The sequence below is a fragment of the Myotis lucifugus genome, unplaced genomic scaffold, assembly GCF_000147115.1.
Source record: "Myotis lucifugus unplaced genomic scaffold, Myoluc2.0 scaffold_6, whole genome shotgun sequence".
Classification (NCBI taxonomy): domain Eukaryota; kingdom Metazoa; phylum Chordata; class Mammalia; order Chiroptera; family Vespertilionidae; genus Myotis; species Myotis lucifugus.
This window is the reverse complement of record NW_005871054.1, coordinates 10,362,587-10,383,586: the sequence shown is the minus strand read 5'-3', so window position 1 is coordinate 10,383,586 and position 21,000 is coordinate 10,362,587. Positions and strand designations below refer to the sequence as shown.

Below are 21,000 nucleotides of genomic sequence, written 5' to 3'. Positions count from 1 at the left end.
CATGTAAGATCAGGAAAACAAAATCATATAAAATATCTGTAATACTGTCAACAATAAAAAAAGTGAAAGAGAAAGCTCTCAAAAATACCTATTGCATATTATTTACAGGATTGAATTTAAAGATTATATGGCAAAGTAGAACTCTTAAAATATGGGAATCTGTTGGTTAAAGAGAATATTTCTTTAGAACATAATTTAACTGCAAGAAAAGTCTGTGAGGGAATAATTGGGTTTTATCTTGTTGATATAGATGTGAACCCATGTCTAATTATTGACTTTAAAATGTGTGTTTTTATAAATTTCATTGTAATACAGAGTTAAGATAAATAGTACAAAATGTGAGGTAAGAAATATTTGACATGTCACCAATATTGATAAGTTATTTTGGGACATGAAATATTTACTATAAATACACTATCCTTCTATCCTAAACTAAACCTGCTGATCAAAAGGTGTATTTCTAAATCAAAATCAATTAAGAGCTTGCTGTAAAAATAAGGCTTCCAGCTCGGCAAAGTACAAAGAAGAAGCACTTAAGGCAAATATGTAGAACAATTTACTGATCAAATTTGCAATGCTCTTTCATGCTCCCAAGATGAAAGAATTTCAAAAACACTTTTTTACTTATCCTCTCCTCTAACCTCCACACATTTCCTCTGGTCAGAACCAATAACATGTTAATATTCCTGGCAGTGAATGAGCACATATTTCCAGTGGCTTGCTTCTGTCAATCAGAGAAGGGGTAAGTAACTTCCAATTAGCATTACCAGACTGATATATAGGAGATGTTTTCTCTAGAGCAAGCATGTCAAACTCAAAGGCTAACAAGGGCCAAATAAACAAGGCATGTGGCCCGTGGGCCATGAGTTTGACATGCTTGCTCTAGAGTGACACTGGTAAAATTTCTAAATATACCTTAGGAAATATGAAAAATGAATTTAATTTTTTATTGAATCTAAAAATTATTTTATTCAGTGTTGATTAATACTCAACATTACTAATTTAAATGTATATAACACTTTATGGTTTACAAATCAAAAGTTATTTTGTTTAGTGTTAATACTCAACATTACTAATTTAAATGTATAAAACACTTTATGATTACAAATCTCTTTATATTCTCTATCTCAAAAACCTATAATTTTTCCCTGTTCTTGCAAATACTATTCAGATAAGAAAGTTAACTGCAAGGAGAAGAAATGGAGATACCATGATGGAGGGAAAATCAAGAAAAATTAGTCACTTTGGGACAAAGTATGTTTACTATACATAATCTAAGCTACCTAGTGAACAGAATCCCATGTGGCTGTCCAACAAATATTAGTTGAAATAAGTACTAAGTAGTGAGCTGGTTTATTTTTGTACCCACAGGGACTAACAAAGATATGGGCCATGCTCAGAAAATCTTTCCAAATAGCCTTCTAGCATGTACCAAAATAAGTAATGAAAAGCCACATTTCTATATTATATTATTTTTCTTATTAGTCATCATTATTATATATTATTTCCTGTACCATCAGAAAGCTTATTTCTATTTAAAAAACATGGATGGATATTAAATGAGTATAGAGTAATTTATGATAAAAGTGAATTACAATAAATAAGGTGATTAGTAAGGCAAGATAATCATTTATCAAAAAATTGTTTCTCACCATACACTTTCCTTAAATCAGGGATGGGGAACCTTTCTTCTGCCCAGGGCCATTTAAATATTTATAACATCATTTCAGGGTCATACAAAATTTTCAACTTAAAAATTAGCCTGCTATATTTGGTCAAACATTTAATTAACTCACCCCTAATGTCTTGGCAGGGCCAGATCATATGATAGGGCCAGACCATATGATTTTGAAGGCCTTCTATGGCCTGGGACCTGCTGTTCCCCATCCCTGAATTAAATAATCAACTACCATAATTATTTCTTAGGTAAAGATTCAGAAAACAATATCAATAAAATATGCAACCTTTCAAAAATCTGTGGCTGTTGCTAACTCTTTTTATATTATAAACAAGAAATCATCCTTTATCAGAGTTATATGGAAATTAAACTTCATCTGCAACTTCACTTTGATTATAGAAAAGTTGAGTCTATACTGAGCCTAAGCCATAATATTTTGAATATATCATTCATTACTTCATTTATTATTTCAGAAAATATTTATTGAGCACTTGTTTCCTAAGCACTATGCTAATTAATTGTTCCTTACTTCATGCACTTATCTTTTCATAATCCACTTCCAAAACCTTACAAATTTCAATTGTAATATCATAGGGCTCTGAGGGTAGCAGTAGCAATATTAATATAACCAAAAAAATCTATCTATATAAACTAGGCCACCTGAGTAACAAAATAATTTTATTATAAGTTATTATATTTTTAGAATACAGTTAATCGAAATTTAAATATGATTATATCTTCCAGTAAAATCAAACATCATTTTGAAAAAATAATAAGATCATTAACAATGTCAAATATTCACATCTTCATTGACATTATATGCCAATCAAATTTTAAAAGTTAATGAAATGGCATTACACATTTTGGCAAGACTGGAGTACCTTATAATGTGTTCTATCAACTTTCCATCTTATTGTTTAATTCTATTACTTATTGAGGAAAATGTCATTTTTATAAAAAATCAGTACATGGTTTATACATGGTTGGCCTTGAAGGTTTACAAATATTTTTATGGCAGTTTAATAGATACTTTAAATTTCTAACTTTTATAGATAAATGACATAAAACATATCATCTATGAATTGTTTCATTTTTAAGTCAGTTATATTCATAACACAAAGTCAAACAACAGTAATATTCTATACTTCTACAAATCTGTTTTCTTTTTAAATTCCCAATCTTGAAAAAAGCAAAAGAAATGATTTGGAGAAAATCAAGATAAACTCAAAGGCACCTAAATAACCTCATGAAGTAGCCTCTGAATATTCCCAAATCTAAGTATCATTATTAAGAATACTTTTGCTTCTGTCACTGGAAAACATCAATTATGGTCCTTATACCTTTCATTTCCTTTCCTTCCCTTCTTTCATCCTTCCTTGCCCCCTTCCTCAGTCTCTCCCTTTCTTTCCCTCCTCTCTACCTCTCTCTCTTTGCTTTTTAAATATCTAACTGCTCTTTCTCTTCCCATTCCATGTGCCCAACATTATGGGAAGGAGAGGTAAACTTCTGTGGTTAAAAGAAAAACACCAGCCTTGTGTTAATTTTCATGGTATGTTCAAAATGTAGAAATAAGTGACTTGTCTCCATATCAGCAACATGCTAAGTCATAACTTGTAGGCAATGAGAGAAAAAGGAGTGAGATAGAAAGTTTTCATTGGCCAGATTTAGACTAAAACTGGGTATGAGTAGTTGGTGGAGTGAACAGGGCTAACCAATCAGGACGTTTGGTAAGCCCAGGGAACCAATGTCCATTTTCCACTTCATAGTCAAGGACATGCTCTCAAATCAAGGGAGAGTTTGAAGATAGCAAATTCAAGAGGAAGGGTATCTAGAGGCAGACACTGAGTTCAAAGTGATTGGCTAGGCAAGATCATGAGAGGAGGTTCAGAAAGGAGGCCAGCAAAGGAGCTGTGGAAGGTACTGGGGCTGGTACGAACATCTAGAAAGTCAATCCGTTATGCATGACGATTGTAAGCCCGCATTTGATCAGAATTGGAAAGAAAAACCCATTCTTGTAGACTAAAACTCTTTGACCATAAAACAAACAACAGTGGGTGTGTAATTTAATAACATGGCCCCTTACGACTTGAGAGAGATCACTGTAGAACCTTTTCGCAGGGTAAATGTGTAATTGGTTCTAGATCAATAAGTAATTTCTTTCAGGAGCAAAAGCTCTTGTTTCCACTTTTATTTATTTTTTGAAGTAGCAGGGCTCTTAAATCAGAATGGAGCAAATACATTTAGGAAGTTGAGATTATGCTAAACAGCAAGAATCCTTACTGCACTAGTTAAGTTTATCTCAACTGATCATTTATTTATGACACCATAAAAACCCAGATGCTTTCAGTTTTGATTGTTAGATATTTGCTGAAAGGCAGCTGAAATTACTATCCCAGAGTCCCATTTTTAAAAAAATATATATTTTATTGATTTTTTACAGAAAGGAAGGGAGAGGAAGAGAGAGTTAGAAACATTGATGAAAGAAACATCGATCAGCTGTCTCCTACACACCCCCTACTGGGGATGTGCCCGCAACCAAGGTACATGCCCTTGACTGGAATCAAACCTGGAACCCTTCAGTCTGAAGGCCAATTCTCTATCCATTGAGTGAAATCGGCTAGGGCCCCAGAGTCCCATTTTTGACAACTGCATTTTGAATGAAAAATGTACAACCGTAAATTTAAAACAGTTCAATAATGGTCATGCTGAAGTGTTTTGTTTTGTTTTCTTTCCAACATTAACAATGAATTCAGCTCCTGGTGGTCAGTGTAAACCCCCTACTCAGTGTATTTGAAATTCTATAAGTATAATAGAAAACTAAGATTAAGAAAATAAACAAACTCCTAGATACTGAGAACAAATTGATGGCTGCCAGATGGGAGGGCGGAGGAGGGTGAGGACTGTCTGAAAAAGGTGAAGCGATTAAGAAGTACAAACTGGCAGTTACAAAATAGTCACAAGGATGTAATTTACACAATAGGAAATATAGTCAATATTGTAATAACTATATATGGTGTCAGGTGGGTACAACACTTATTGGGGGTGATCATCTGATAAGTTACATAAATGTCTAATCACTATGATGTATACCTAAAACTAATAAAATATTGAATGTCAACTGTAATTAATAAATAAAAATGAATGAAAATAAATGAATAAAATGTTGAAAATTAAGGTCCTGTAGAAGTCTGTGATAACATATTTTCGTGTTTGATGATTTTCCTAACATTTTAGGATGAGTGCCTAAGGGGAAGAACATGTTGACCTAATCAAATATCCTTTGAGGCACAGATAGTGGTAAATGGAGAACTTATAGGGATAGACAAAAACAAAACCAACTTACATGATCGCATGAGGCAGAAGAGATAAACTATACCTCAAGGATTAAAAGGGGCATGAAGAGATTTATATGCTTCTGGAACCTCCCAGAAGATACGTTAGACCAAGAACTATAATGATAAGAACCCTTGACAGTTTTTAAATATGTGACATGGTTCTTATTTTGACATATCAGTAAAACATTAACATCTCTAAACAATGAAAGCCTGCCTATGATTCTTTGCAAATATTGCAAGGAAATGAGGAGATGCAAAATTACAACCGTACAAATAGGTAACAACGCAGAGATGTAGGGAAGAGTTCCCCAGCTCTACTCAGTGATGGCAACGTTAAAAGATAAAGAAAGCTTTTCATTTATAAACTATTATTTGCTATGTACTATGTGCTGACTAAATTCTTGTGGGAGGCTTAGAGATTGGAGAAAAAGGAAAGGTCCCAGGATATAAATGGCATTGTATTTTCTTGACACTTATGTATTAAAAATAAGTGTAAGATAGCACAGAAACAATGTTTTTTGCCATTTTCTTTCACTGCCCCGAATATCTTTAAAGTTTCCTTTTCTCCCATCCATGGCGTGTACCTTCAGACCATTCCCTATCCAGGCTGGAAAAGACATAAGGACACTGGATCCATCTCTTTTGATGTCACCAGTATCATAACCCCCGGCTTCCAGCTTGAAGAAACGACATCTACGGGGCTGCCTAAAGGCACTAAAACACACCGAAAATAAACCTTTGTAGACAGATAACTGAGAGGAATTCACACTTAAAACAAAAGCACAATATTTTCTATTATGAAGAACATTTTTTATCAATTATAATAGTAATAGGTATAAGACTTTATTACTCTTGAATGTATTTATATTTTCTGTACCAAAAGTTCTGGTTGCTGGGGAGAGAAACTTAAAACCAACAAACTAATTATAAGTCACTTACCAAACAAACAAACAAACAAACAAACAAAACCCTAACAGTGAAAAGCAAAGCTGAATCTTATTTTTAAAGTACTTACTATATGCAGCTCTAGGTAGTCCCCCAGGCCAGAAGAACTGTCCACACGCACCAATACAGCTTCTTTCTGAACAGTGCTAAACCCTATGGCCAGTCTGTCTGCTCGTGTACTTGGCCGGTCATTAGGAGGCCACTTATATGTGATTTGTCCACCACCTTTGCTAAAGATATACGTTGTCCCAGCTGGAAAACAAACAAACAAAAAAACAATTAGTCCAAATATGTGAGGTATACCTTTTCCCATATTTGTTAGGTTGACATATCAGTAAAGTATTAAATTTATATTATGGCCACATTAAAAACAAACAAACAAACAAACAAAAACTTTGGCAAAGCAAATAAGCAAATAGCAGATTTCAATCACACATTCTCAAGTAAAAGATTTGTTGTATTTTTTTAAAAGAAATATCATGGCAGCTCAGTTTTTAATACACTCATTAAATCTCCCAGCAGGTGTTTCAGAACAAACGGGAGATTATTGCTTTTTCAAAGGAGTTGGACAAGCATAGAATGTAATGGGGTTTTATTTCTTTCTGCCAGTTTTTAAGAAATAGTGTAGTAGGAAACATTGACTTTGGACGCTTGTGAAAGGAGCAGAAACATATATCAACTTGGTCTTGAAACAGGGGCTGCATGCAGATGTGACCGGGCCATGCAGCACAGTGAAGCAAATCGCGACAAATACGCTGCGAATCAACTTTTATGGGGAACGTGTCTGTTCACATATGACAGATGATAACTAATGGATGAACAGCCGTAAGCCCCAGTGGTCATGTCAAGAAAATACAGATATTAGATCCCATCCATAGAAGTCAAGTCTTATTTAACAAGCAACATCTAGTAGCTGTCACACTACCCAGCATCATGGAAAGACCCATTCTTTTTTCCCCCACAAAGTGAATACTAGTCTTGCAGCACTAAGAATAATGTCATAGCCACATGTGGTGAATGTTCAGACTTTACTTCCTAGTAGTTATGTCAGTAAATTATCCATCTTACTTTAAAAACAAGTGTGTGTTTTTTGCTTTGTTTAGTTTTTTCTAACAGGTTTACTAAGCATCCAAGGCGTCCTTTGCTCCCCTGGAATTTATCTCACTGGGTGCAATAAAATCAATTGTTTCAGTCAGGATATTTGGAAGAGATTTGCAAAGATATATACAATGCAAAGGAGATCTTCCTCCACACACAGAAGTATTTATTGTTACCACAGGAACAGAACTTAGGGTACAATTTATAGAGGGATGTGTAGCCTTCCAACAACAAAAAATGCCACTACATATTTAATGTGCACCTACTATGTGTTGAACATGATAAGGAGAGCAGTAAGAGTGAATATTAAAATTTAGGCCACGAAACATCTTGTGTCTATGAAAAATAGCTTCTACCAAGAGAAAGGCTTATGTGTAAAAGTTGTATGTTCATCGGTATGTTTTCAAGATATCTGCCTATCAAATTTCTATGATTACCAAATTTACCAATTAAATGAAGTTGACAATATCACACTCATGTATATTTAATTAAATAGCTAAAAATATCAATTTTTCCCTTTAGTGTATTGTGGAGCCAGCTTTTCTCTGCATTATGTCTAAGTCATTTCCATGGTCCAGTGGTCGGCAAACTGCAGCTCGCGAGCCACATGCAGATCTTTGGCCCCTTGAGTGTGGCTCTTCCACAAAATACCACGTGCGGGCATGCGTACAGTGCGATTGAAACTTCGTGGTCCATGCGCAGAAGTCGGCATTTTGTGGAAGAGCCGGTATTTTGTGGAAGAGCCACACTCCAGGGGCCAAAGAGCCGCATGTGGCTCGCGAGCCGAGGTTTGCTGAGCCGCAGTTTGCCGACCACTGGACCCTTGGGAAACTTGAAGCACTGTGCACTCTGCCGGCTGTGCCTGACTGCTTTAAAATGCCTTGGTACATGGTCCTGACCCAAGAAGCGTGTCAGGACGATATTGAATGTAAAAGTGACAGAACAGAAATTTGTGGAAAATGCAACAGTAGAGAGGCTGTGCATGTCTCCATTGCATTTTTTTGGATACTAATAAATAAACGTAGTTTCTCTCTCTCATGTGAGAATAGGTAGGTTATATTTAAAGGCACTAGCCCCTGTGCAAGCGAAGAAAGTTCAGAATATACAGATTAGTGTACCGGGAACGCCATAGCCTTCAGGACCATTAGAAGACTGTTCATCTGGATATTAATAAGGAAGCACTATTTGATCAGTATTTTCCTGCTTGGTAATTTTTGTAGGTGATTAAGTGTTCTATGCTTCAGTAACGCCTACATCGATAAAAATAGGACAAGAACATTTAGAAGTGAAGATTTCTTTAAAACACAGATGTGGAGATTTCGTGACCTCTGAATGCTGGTACCAAATTTTATTTTCTCCCTTTTAGTTAACTTTGTTCTCTAAAGACTACGTATTTCATGTGAAGTAAGAAAAACATTCAAAACCAGAGATGCTACTTGACAATATAAAACGTATGAGAATCCAGGTGTTTCTCAGACTCATGCAAGGAAAGCAGTGTTGCAAAGCAGCAAATACCTTACATTATCTTACAACATTATCTTACAACAATTTTTCTTTTATTTTCTACTTCTGCGTGGAAAGTAAGGCCAGCATGGCTCCCCTGTTGTATTTGAGGAAATTTAGCCATAAGGATTGGCTTGTTATCTCATGTTGCAAACTTGGTTACCTAGCAGACCTGTAGGAAACCTAGTATCCAGGCTCTGACTCCCGTGTGGGATTTTTTTTTAATTACAGAAATGTTTCTGTTATGATAACAAGATGGTCAAAAAAAGTTAATTGGATATGTCAGTCTGAATTTATCAAGGCCAACTGTTATCGTATTCTAATGTCTCATATCCATAAAGTGACATTTGCACTTCATGATCATATACTGTCCTTTCACCCCACAATGCTTTCAAAAAAGAAAAAAATCACATATAAATGTGAAATGACAGGACATTTAATATATGTAGGTTAACATTTGGTTTAGGGTACACTTCCCAAACTTATGGAACTACGAAAGTTTCTCGTTGCTCGGTTACAGGACTTGAGGATAATAATTTAAAGTCTTATATTTTCAGCAAGATAAATGTCACAATACAAATATCATTACTCAAGATTTGATTTCAACCTTTCCCAATAAGTGTTACAGCTTGGCCACTAGCATGCTATTAGCTACTCTGTCCTCCTTACAATGACTTTCCAATTTTTTAGGTTTCATCCAAACAAAGCAAAAGCAGTTGGGATACCCTGGGTCAAACAATACAATTATTTCTAGTGTCCTTTTTCTCCAGATAAATCTGAAAGGCAATCTCTCTTCCTTTTTCTTCTGTATGCACAACAATACACTGAATTGTACTCATCGGCACAGTTCCATAATAAGCAAAGGAATTAGATGTCCAGCCATGACACAGTTCTCTCCTACCGACCTCTGTAAGCATCTTGGCTTCCTTTTTTCTAAAAAAAAAAAAAATCACTTTGCATCAAAGTCTACAAAAATCTCTGTGCTCTTAAAGCCCTCATTCCATCAAGATAAGAAATTGCCATCTACTCTCCATTTTGGTAACCTTGAGAATATGAGCATACTCCAACAATAAAATATAGTGGGTCAGATGACTAACATTTCCAAATCTATGTCCTTTAAATTCCATCTTTCTGAACCAAGGGCAATGATGTACTTACTGAAGCAGAATCATTAAGACATTAAGAATGTAAACTCTGGACTCAGGCACAACTGAGCTCAAATTCCAACTGTATCATTTACCAGCTACATGATCTTGACAAAACTATTTATTCTAAGTCTTTTGTTTCCTACCTGAAAAAAAAAATCGAGCATAATAACACTATTATCTCATGGAACTTCTATCAGGATTAACTGACATACTGCACAGTAACACTTTAGTCCCACTTCTGGCATATAGTAAGTGCCCAATACATTTTACAGAAAACAGATGAAGTGTTTGTATGTATGTCTGTGGTGAAAAAATAAAATGACTAATGTTGCAACATTGTTGCTTTATCTTGCTATAAGAACCTTCAGAAAAGTTTAACTTATTTCAAAGTTATGTTCAAACCAAATGCCTTTTAAGAAATGACTTTCCTAGACCCCCATTTTTATTAGTCTTTTCAGTATTTCATTCCTTGGATTAGCACTTTTTTTCATAAAAACCCATTATATCATCCATTACTTACATCCACTAATAATTGACAATGGGAAGGATATTAAATTGCATCAAATGGGAGCTTTCATGAGAAAAATAGTATTAGTTCATCACCATAAAGCATCTAGGATGGGAAGAATTATAGCTTGATGCAAAAAACTGACTGTGACTATTAAATAAAGAAGTAAGCCTATACAAGATAAACTGCAATCTAGCTTTATTTTTAAATTTTTATTTTTATAGGAACATCTTTTATGTTATAAGTGAATTCAATGTGCAGCAAAAGTACATCTTAATCAGTTGCAAGCATTTTATCGACATGGTGGAATGTATCGCCGTCATTATTATGCCTGCTTCTATATGCAAGCACTGACACTTCAGTGCCATGACTACTAATGGATTTATTGCGGATTAACCTTGACATCCCTCACATCACTGAATGTATGGGTGACTCAAACCCAAAGTGGTTTTCAGCAATCTCCACATTTAAGTAGTGCAGCAAGTCTACACTCATCACTCCACATTGATTAACAAAGCTGGCTCCATCAGATGCAAATTTAGCAGTATCCATGTACTTTACACTGCAAAAAGTGTTTGTACAATTTACACATGGGGTCTTATTGCTAATGTCTGAACTGCCTGTGATTTTAGAAGAAGAAATATATTTATACTTTATTTAACACATATTTACATAGGGGACTCTCTTCCCTTCTTCTCTTTCTTGCCAACCATTTCCTCCCTAAATGTGCTCACTTCTGCCTCACGTGTTCCTGAAAAAGCTAGTATATTCCCCCAAACGAATTGAACGTTTCTGAAAAAGAAAACCAATAAGCATGTACAGGTATGGCTTGATTAGTGGTTGCTCTGGATCCTTGCTACATGAACAATAATATAATTAACTTCTGAATAGATTAGCTTCTAATTCTTAACATAACTAAATGAATAAAAGATTCTTTTCTGAAATCCTATAATTCTTCAAAAGTCATTGTGTAGCCAACATGAAACATTTAGGCCATTATGATTCTATTAAGTGTAACAGGGATATATAACACTTTTTCCAGTGAAAGTTTGCCAGGTAGTCAGATAGAAATTAAAAGTAAAACACTTACAAATAAGGGGAGCTATTATTCTTTCTACAACCATGTCAACAGGCTGCTCTTAAATGTAAATTTGCTGAACAGCTTTTACCTATGGAAGTATTCTTTCGAGTAAAGTTCATATAAAGCAAAAACAATAAGGCCACCTTATATGAAAAATAAGTTTTAGACTATGGAAAATTTTTTAAAGTGGTGAAACTTAAAAAAAAAAAAAAAAGAACAAACCTTAACCGTACATGTACATTAAAATAACAACTTATTACAGTTAATTGTCTTTCTCTGTTTCTGTACATTTTTTGTAAGACCACAAAGAATTCTTTCATGAAACTTAGCACAATAGCTTCCTAATGTTAAAATTTCAGATAGGAGCTTTAAAAACTCAGGAAATGTGGACATTTTAAGAGGAGAAAGGGATGGACTCAGAGTAATAGGAGTTCCTACCTATAATATGTAACCACCTCTAATGTTAGAAAGTAATTGACAACAATTACCAAGATTGAGAAGAGATAGCCCTCAATGGTTACGAAGCTTCTAAAGATGCAGAAATATTAGAAACTGAAAATAAAGACCAAACGTATATCATAATTTAAGACTCCTCGTTTAAGATGCAGGCTTATGAGAATGGACAAATGCATTACAACTAGCTACAGGGAATGGAAAATGAGACAGGGTTTTCACCCCTGGACCTAGTGAAAGAGAGCAGGTAGGTCCTTAATATGACAAGCAGGGCAAGAAACATTGCATGCCGCTGAAATGGCTTAGAAATAAACCTGTAGTCTGAATCAGACCAAAGAAAGTAAACTCAGGAAGAGTTGAGATGTTTTCCAAATAATGAAAGCCTAATCAAGTAGGCTCACAATGACATTCAAGATAGTAGGGACGCTGGGAGGTTTTTCATAAATGGCAAGTCGCATGCTCCATCAGTACCCTAGACTCCTAGGGACTAAGAAAATGAATTATTATTTTTTTTTAAAGTTTGTGGACCATTTACAAAATTAAATGCAAACTGAGAAAAACAGGAAATGCCAACGTTGGGAGCACCCAGTTTTCCTGCATTGGAATCTCCTAGGAGGGACACTGTGAGGGGTCAGTGCACACATGCTATTCTATTAAACACGAATCGTGAACTCGGTTCAAGTTCTTTCACGAAAAACTCTTGAAGCCCATGCAAATCCAAAATATTGCTAGACTCTCAGGGTCCATGGGGTCTCATGAGGCTTTAACAATTAACATCTGCCAAACTTCCAATGGGATCAAAGGAGGCTGAACCACTCAGACTCCTCAGCAAACCTGGGGGCCTGGAAGCAGAGAGCGTCTCCCCACTAAGCAGCCTATACAAGTTCCAGCTCTCCTCCAGCCAAGATGCCATTTTAAAATAAAAACGTGGTGTGTGCTTATTCAATAAGAAATTTTAATTAAAATAAAACTATCAAGAAAATGGAACTGCAAAAAGCTATCATGATTCCTATGAGGTTAACAACCATTCCTCTCAAACATAATTTCAATAGTAATTATATATTTCAATGAGAAAATAAGAACATTTTCCCTTTGCCTATTGGCCCAAAACTTTTCTCTAATAAAAATCGTTTTCTATTAAATATTCCATATTTTTCTAGTCTATATGTCCTATAATAAAAAAAAATCCTATATTCTTGTGATCTGGGAAAGAATAATATATTTATAAATGCATCATGTATATTTTTCATTTTGATATTTGACATTTTCATATTTTGACATTTATGGAAAGAACATGCTATGTGGAAAAAAGTATCAATTATTTTGAAACCAAGCATGCTCCTTTCTAATAACTGTAATAATTCTTTAGAATCGGAGTGGAGTCGTGGCTGACCGACCTTGTCCATGTCTTAGGCATGTATTCAGGGGTTCCACAAATAGTACCCAGCCCGTGTGATGTGGGGAGGCTCAAAGCTTCTGGAATGACACTTAGCAGAAATGATTCATTCACATTCTGACATTTTCCGAGTCGCGCCTGAATCTTTACAAGGTGTGAGGCCTTTGCAAAGCCTTATTGTAGGCATCTGCCTCCAAAGCCATCCAAGCGTTTGGCTCATTCTGAGGCCTCAGATTTGCGGAACAGGGGTACAAAAGACAAATCTTTGTTATTAATACTATAATCCCTCTATTCTACACCTCAGAGTTCCTCTCATTTAACATCTTCCGGCCTGTCTGCTATATTTAAGTCATTTTCTCCCCGCCCCAGGCCCAGCTAAAACTATTTGCTAGTTATTTTGGACCGGAACTGGATAGAATATTAGCTTCTGACTTAGAAGTGGCGTCAAATTGAGCTCCAACTCTATCACCTAGGCATTCACGAGTGGAATACAGCTTTTCCTCCCGAAGTAACTATTGCTCTTGCTGGTTTATGCTTCTCTGCTGCATGCCTAGCTTTCTTTTTCAGTCCTGCATCCCACTCTCATTCCTCTGTATCTACAGAACTTATTTTTAACTTATGAACTATTATATATCAGAGATGTCTTTTATTGAAATTTCTATCTTAAAAGTATGTCAACTGAAGAGAGTAGATTTCATTTTGGTATCTTCATGAAACTCATGTGCTTTTATTCATTTATCAATCATGGACAAGGACATAATATATTCCGTGAACTATGTCGGGAACATTGATACAATAATGAATAACATAAGGCTCCTGATTCTCAGATGCGTATAACAAATTTCATGCTTACATCCGTTAACAAAATGGAACGAATGTCTGTAGTTGTATAAGAAATCTAGAGAAATTCACCAAATACAACAGGCTCAAATGAGGGAATAGATTGCCTAGAACAGTGGTCGGCAAACTGCGGCTCGCGAGCCACATGAGGCTCTTTGGCCCCTTGAGTGTGGCTCTTCCACAAAATACCACGTGTGGGTGCTCATGTACAGTGCGATTGAAACTTCGTGGCCCATGCGCAGAAGTCGGTATTTTGTGGAAGAGCCACATTCAAGGGGCCAAAGAGCCGCATGTGGCTCACGAGCTGCAGTTTGCCGACCACTGTCCTAGGACACTCTGATAATGAATACCATTCTCCATTTCATTATGTAAGAGCAAGGAATAGCTGTGATGAGTCATAAGGCTCTTCAACCAGGCAATGGTGAACATAAGAGAGTCGGTACCTGTTCTTACAATTTATTTGCATAGACTATCCCAAAGATCTCCATATTTTATAGGGAAAAGCAGGATGTAGCCTGCTAGTCCTTAGGTTTTAAGAATGTATAATCATCAGAAAAACCAATGAGGCAGCACTGTACCCAGGTCATCAAAATTGCCACCACCAGAAATGGAATATATCTAATTCAGATCCTCCAAACATGATATGCTGAGAAGGGCACAACATCGTTTCTGTACTGTTTTTGCCAAAAATGTATAGCCTCAGTCTAATCCTAAGAACGCATCCAAGAAACTCAAATTGCAGACATTCTACAAAATAACTGGCAGCATTCCTCAAATGAGTCAAGATTAGGGACATCAGAAAAAGAGTGAAAAACTCCCAAATTGGAGGGGACCAAGGACACATGACAACTAGAGGCAATGTGAGATCTCGGTTTAGATCCTGAACCACGGAAAAGACCATAATTGGGACAACTGGTAATTTTTTAAATAAGGTCTTAAGTTAATATCATTATGTCAGTGTTGATTTCCTTGTTTCAATTACTGAACTATAGTTATGTAAGATGTGAACTTTGGGGGAGGTAGCTGAAAGGATAAGGAAAACCTGTGTTTTACTTCTATACTTTTTTTATAAATCTAAAATTATTTCAGAACAATTTTCAAAGGGAATGTATTAATCACGAAAAACAATTTAGGATTTGAATAAGATTGTTGATGGTGGGCTTCTGTGAAACACAGGTAGCTTGAAAAATCCCTAGCTCTTGAAATCAAGTGTAACTGGAGATTTTGCTTGGCTATGAGAACCAGGGAGCATTTGGAGGTAGGTGGAAGACTTACATATTTTTCTACATATAAGAAATTTGCTTATAACATAGCTCATTGTAAACAAACCATAATTAAGCCTTTAAAATGAAGGTACTTAAAAATTAGATTAAAAAAAAAAGCCTAAATAGAACAGTCAAATCTGAGATCAGTTCACCCAGTAGACCAAGTACTCATTCATCCAGTTATCTATTCATTTATCAGGGTGGATCAATGTAGAAGTCACTGAAATTCTTATGAAGTAGTTTCCAGCCCTAAAATCATGTAGGTAAATAGCCTTGAGATAAAATGTGCTTGTCCAATCTTATTTAAACTGACTCAAATTAGTGTGTGAGCTAATTCTTTTCATAAGTTTGAAATCTAAGAGGGACACTAGTGTTATTAAGAGGCAAAAAAACACACAAAACAGTACAGATGTTAACATATGTTTTTCTAATGTATTCTGATAATTACATGTGTAAAAAGAAGTATATACAGTTGTTGTGATAGAAGAGATGAGTCAAAAGACAGGGAATTTTGGTCATTTTAGAGGGAAGATTTATATTTCTTCTAACTTAATAAGGGCAAGAAATCCAGTGTGAAATTAGTTTAGAAGTTATTTGAAAGATTGAAAGCCAGATGAGCTTAGTGAAATGATAGGGAAAGATTCTAATTCAAAATAAGGAGTTAGGATTTTTTACAAAAGCAAACAAAACACAATACTGAGACAATAGCAGAATATTATGACAGGAGAAAGAGAATTCAAAGGCAGTACAACAGCATAATTCAATAATAAAAACATCTATACATTCAATACAATTGAATTAAGCATTTCTATGTATAAAGCACCACACAAGACCCTGGAGACCATAGAAAGGTATATGTCATCATTTGAGAATGTAGCTTTTCCACACTGATCACTACCCATTCAATCAGATGTCAGTTCTTGAACTTCTGTATTTCCATTCTTATAGCCATTGCTTATCACCTTCAGTTTTAAATGCTGGAATGAAGACTCATCCCTGCTTATCTGATACTTTCTTGTCCCTCCTTAAACTTAAATCTACCTTACAAACTAACATCAGGTTGTTGTTGTTTGAAGTGGTATTTGTGACCACTCCTCTTATGAAAAGACATTCAATGATTAAACAACTGAATACCAAATTAAGTGAAAAATCCTTATGGTATCTTTGGACATCCTCTGAACAAACCAACCCTCTATTTCAGCCAAATTGTAGAGTTCACTTGGTTTCCCGAAATACCCCCAAGTTCTTTGTAATGTGGTTCTGGAAAACAAGAGCAAACGTATTTTGTGGGAAGGATTGTTATGAGAAAAGTCACAGAGGTGCAAAATGGGTTCCAGAAATAGGATGTAGATCCACTTAAATTAATAAAGAAGCGGATGCATTTTAAGCACCACTTTTTCCTATCTCTTTGTCTCCTGAATTAAATCTCTAGATAAATACAGAGTACAAATCATATCATAGAAAATGGGACAGTTCAAGGTTAGTGTTAAAGAGAGATTAGATCAGTTCCAATATCTCAGTATATTAATAATTCTATGAAATGCAAATTTCCTTTAACAAAGTCATATGACTTCACAAATGTAGAAAAAATGTGATAGTACTGTCAAAAGAGAGAAAATGTATTTAATAAGAAGTGTCTTGGTGATATTTGCTACTTATCACAAATGTGTTCATTCCATCTTTACCAGAAAAGTAACTACTTCTAATTTAAGTCCTGCTCTATGCTTAGTATAAAAAGTAAAATTTGATAGCAAATTAAAATAAAGTGTATGTATTTTTGGTTTGTTTATTTATTCATTCTTTATCTCAGGCTTTCTGGAACAGCTTATGAAGATAACAATAAGAATAAAATTCAGCCAATTCTGAGATATATCCATCCACATACTTTCATAATAAAAGTTACAAGAAGCAAAATATTGGGAAGTTAGATCACTTACTTTGACAAGCAATTGTGGGTATTTACAAGGTTTAAAATCCATAGATGAACTCCCCCCCCCCACACACACACACACACCCCATGAAGATATTTAGCCAATGGAATGCAACAAAGACATGGATTTTGAAAATGCTGGAGAAAAAAAAAAAGGTTTTCTACAGAGTTCTTTCTATTTCACCACCCATGTGAAGATATATAACTAGGTGTGAGAGTCATTTTTGAAGTTGAAATGATTGAACTTTTAGAGGGGGGATTAAAGTGCCAAATCAGCCCCGGGGCAGGGAAGTGTCAAACCTTTCTTCTTTTGTATTTAGCTCATAAGATTCTATCTTCCTAGACTAAAGTTACAAAGTGGTTCCAATCTGCACCTCAGATCCTTGAGCACTCAGGTCCCTAATTTCAAAAGACCCTCAGGTTTGAAACATGTCTTTGAGCTCTAGCATCTTCAAATAGCAGCTCTGAAAATAATTGCAAAAGACCTATAAGGATAAAGGGAAGGGTACTATTAAGGGGAGAGGTAGGCTTCAAACTTACAAAACACCCAGATCTCTAGGATCATTCTTAAAAGTTTAAGTCATTTTAAATTGCATTTTATTCAAATGAAGTTGCTTACCATCTGTCTTTTAAGTCCTTAAAATTAAGTTTTATCATTCTTGTGGAAAAAAAGAGGTCATTTCTAACTCAGTATAATCTGCTTACTACTATCAATCACTAATTAGAATTAATTATTAAGCATGTGATTCTTTTTCTCTAGAATATTCTAAATCATTTATCAAAGAATGGCATGTCTTTCTGTTCCTTCTTTGGTACATTGAAGTCATACTCTTATAACTTTGGGGTAGATACTACTGAAGTGATTATTTTAGTTAGGTCTGTAACAATAACGCTATCTAAAAGCTACATTTAACCAAGAGAGCAGTATTTTTGGAACAGCAGGCAGTATAACAGTTCTTTGTGAATATTAACATATTCGAGCAAATTAGTTTGCACTCATTATCATAAGCAATTACTTACTGTTTAGATGCTGCTCGTATTAAATTGGCAAGCAATTTGCAAGAATTAAAACATAACATAGAGAGCTTTCTGAAAATTCAACAATATACTGAGACAAATGATGCTACTAGGTTCACAGACCATGTAACATGGAAGCCATTAAACATATGTAGCATTAAAATTATAGTCGGTTGGCTACTGTATTTACTGCAATATAATTTTATAACCATTGTTTGGACACTACCAATACAGAGATGCATATCAGGCACTAGGAGGCATTAACAAAAAGAGACCTGAGGAAAGGCATTGTTTCCTGAGACTAAACTAGCTATAAATTTGATTAAATTTTGGTACTTTAATAAGCCATTGCACTGTTTGAGTAACTTGGTACTACCCAACTTGTCCCTTTTAAAAGGTTTCTATTGTCTTGATAATTCTTTCCATTTATGTCTGTGGTGAAGACTGCTGATGTTCACCGCTGTCTACTTCACCTTCTTTAATAATAGAATTCAAAGCGGGGCATACAATACAGCTGTCCAGGTAGAGCCTACATTTCCCATTCTCCCGTGGAGCTTAAGGGGACCATGTGACTAAGCTCTCTCCAGGAATACATGGCCAAAAATGATGTCCAGTGTCTTCAGTTCAGGCCCTGAAAGGTACCTGCACTTTCCTGCCCACGCTCCTCTTTCTTCGTTCTGAGTGATGACAAAAACTAAGACAAATGATGCTACTAGGTGCACAGACCATGTACCAAACATGGAACTCAAACATATATAGCATTAACATAATACTTGGTTGGCCACATGGACTTTTACTGCAATATACTTTTCTAACCACTGTTTGATACAATTGTGTATATCAGACACTAGGAGGCGTTACCAAAATGAAACCTGAGGAAACAGTTGCCTTAGTCCTAGAGATGGAAGCCATAGGTTAGAAACTGCCCTCTCCTACCTTGAATTGTAACTACTATGTGAGAAAATAAAACTTACATTTGGTACATATCTATGCATGTTTTGGGTCTCATTTGAATACCAAAGAATATGAAAAAAATATATATATATAATATGCAAATTGTCCCCTCAGGAGTTCAACCAGGAGTTCGCTCGCTCGCTATGATGTGCACTGACCACCAGGGGGCAGCGTGGAATGAAGGAAGGCCCCGGCCAGCAGCCCGCAACCAGGGAAGGGAGGCCCTGGCCACCAGCCTGAAGGAAGGCCCCGATTGGCCCTGATCGGGACCTTAACCATGCGTGCATTGAGCCTCTAGTTTCTATATAGACTTTAAAACAAAATGACAAAATATTTCCTTGCATTTCTTATACTCAGGACAGTCAAGTAAATTCAATAGGAAAACTATAATTATCGGTTTTATAAATTTAAAGGAAATTGGTGTTCACAGAGGTGTAATGATTTGTTATGGTCACAAAGTATCATGTGAAACTTTTCTTATCAAAACCTTCCATAGAGGCTAGTAACAACCTATTACCTTTATTATACTCAGTCACTGTTACTCACCCTGGCAGATTCTATGGGGTGGGGGAGTATCATGTTTTCTTGAATCTACCCCATTTTCAAATTAGTTTCTCCCCATGGCACCATTTGAAAATTATGGTAAGGATGTTGTCTATGACCCAAATAGTTCTGTACCCATGAAAAGGTGTCAGCTTGCTGAAATCAGTGTTTAGGGAAATGAACAAAACAGTGACGTCCCTTCTACAAGTAGCCTGATCACTCACCCTAGAGAAATCAGTTACCTGACTTTATTGTCTTCTGCCCATACTCTTTCCAGATAATCTTCAACACGTCAAAAAGACACATGCCAAGGAGGATGGAGTTTTTACTAAAGCAGAGATCAGGATCCATGTGGAGGATTCTCACTGGGGAAATGACACGATCAGTTCTGAATTTCAGCAAGATTATCAAGGCTTCTATGTGGAAAACGAGATGAATGGCGAGGAGCTGGGGCAAGGAGGCCCAGCAGAAGGTATGTCACAAAATAAGAATCCTATATAATAAAAGCCTAACATGCTAAATGTCCGGTCGTCCGGTGATCGGTCAACTGTTCAACCAATCAAAGCGTAATATGCTAATGATATGCTAAGGCCGGTCAACTGCTTGCTATCATGTACACTGACCACCAGGGGGCAAACAGTCGACCAGTCACTATGATGTGCACTGACCATCAGGGTGCAGATGCTCCGACCAGCAGGTTAGCTTGCTGCTGGGGTCTGGCTGATGGGGACTGAGCGAGATGGGCCAGACACACCCTGGAGCTCTCCCACGGTTCCTCACCCGCTGGCCAACCTCCCATGTCCCTCCCAGGTGGCCAGCCTGATGGGTACTGGGCATGACAGGGCCAGACACACCCTGGAGCCCTCCCACGATCCCTCCCCTGCCTGATCGTGCAACAGTGGGGTCCCTCGGCCTGGCCTGCACACTCTCGCAATCCAGGACCCCTTGGGCGATGTTGGAGAGCCGGTTTCAGACCGATCCCGCAGGCCACTCCTCTCAGGAGGGCACCAGATGCAGGTATCATGGCTGGTGAGCTCTGCTGTGGCACTGCGAGTCTCTCCCAATCGAGACTGATTGGGCGCGAGCCTGCAGCAGGCACAGTGGGGCTGGGATGGGCGGGAGCAGCAGGTAGGAGCTGCAGTTGGCGTTGGACTGTAGGTTTCAGCCTGATCACTGCAGGCCACCCAGAGGGACCCCACCCGTGCATGATTTTCATGCGCCAGGCCTCTAATAAACTATAATGACCTATGAAAATAAGTACACAGAAATGAGAAGTATGCAGGAAACCATGTTGTAAGAACTTTTG

The 21,000-nt window shown here is 36.4% G+C and overlaps 1 protein-coding gene across 1 annotated transcript in view; it reads right to left on the bottom strand.

Moving 5' to 3' along the window:
* NRXN1 (neurexin 1) overlaps positions 1–21,000 on the bottom strand; it is a 973,903-nt gene that overhangs the window by 267,905 nt on the left and 684,998 nt on the right. Inside the window, exon 18 of the mRNA XM_023746047.1 lies at positions 6,029–6,210. Within this exon, the coding sequence (XP_023601815.1) occupies positions 6,029–6,210 (182 nt within the window). The remainder of the gene's footprint in view (positions 1–6,028; positions 6,211–21,000) is intronic.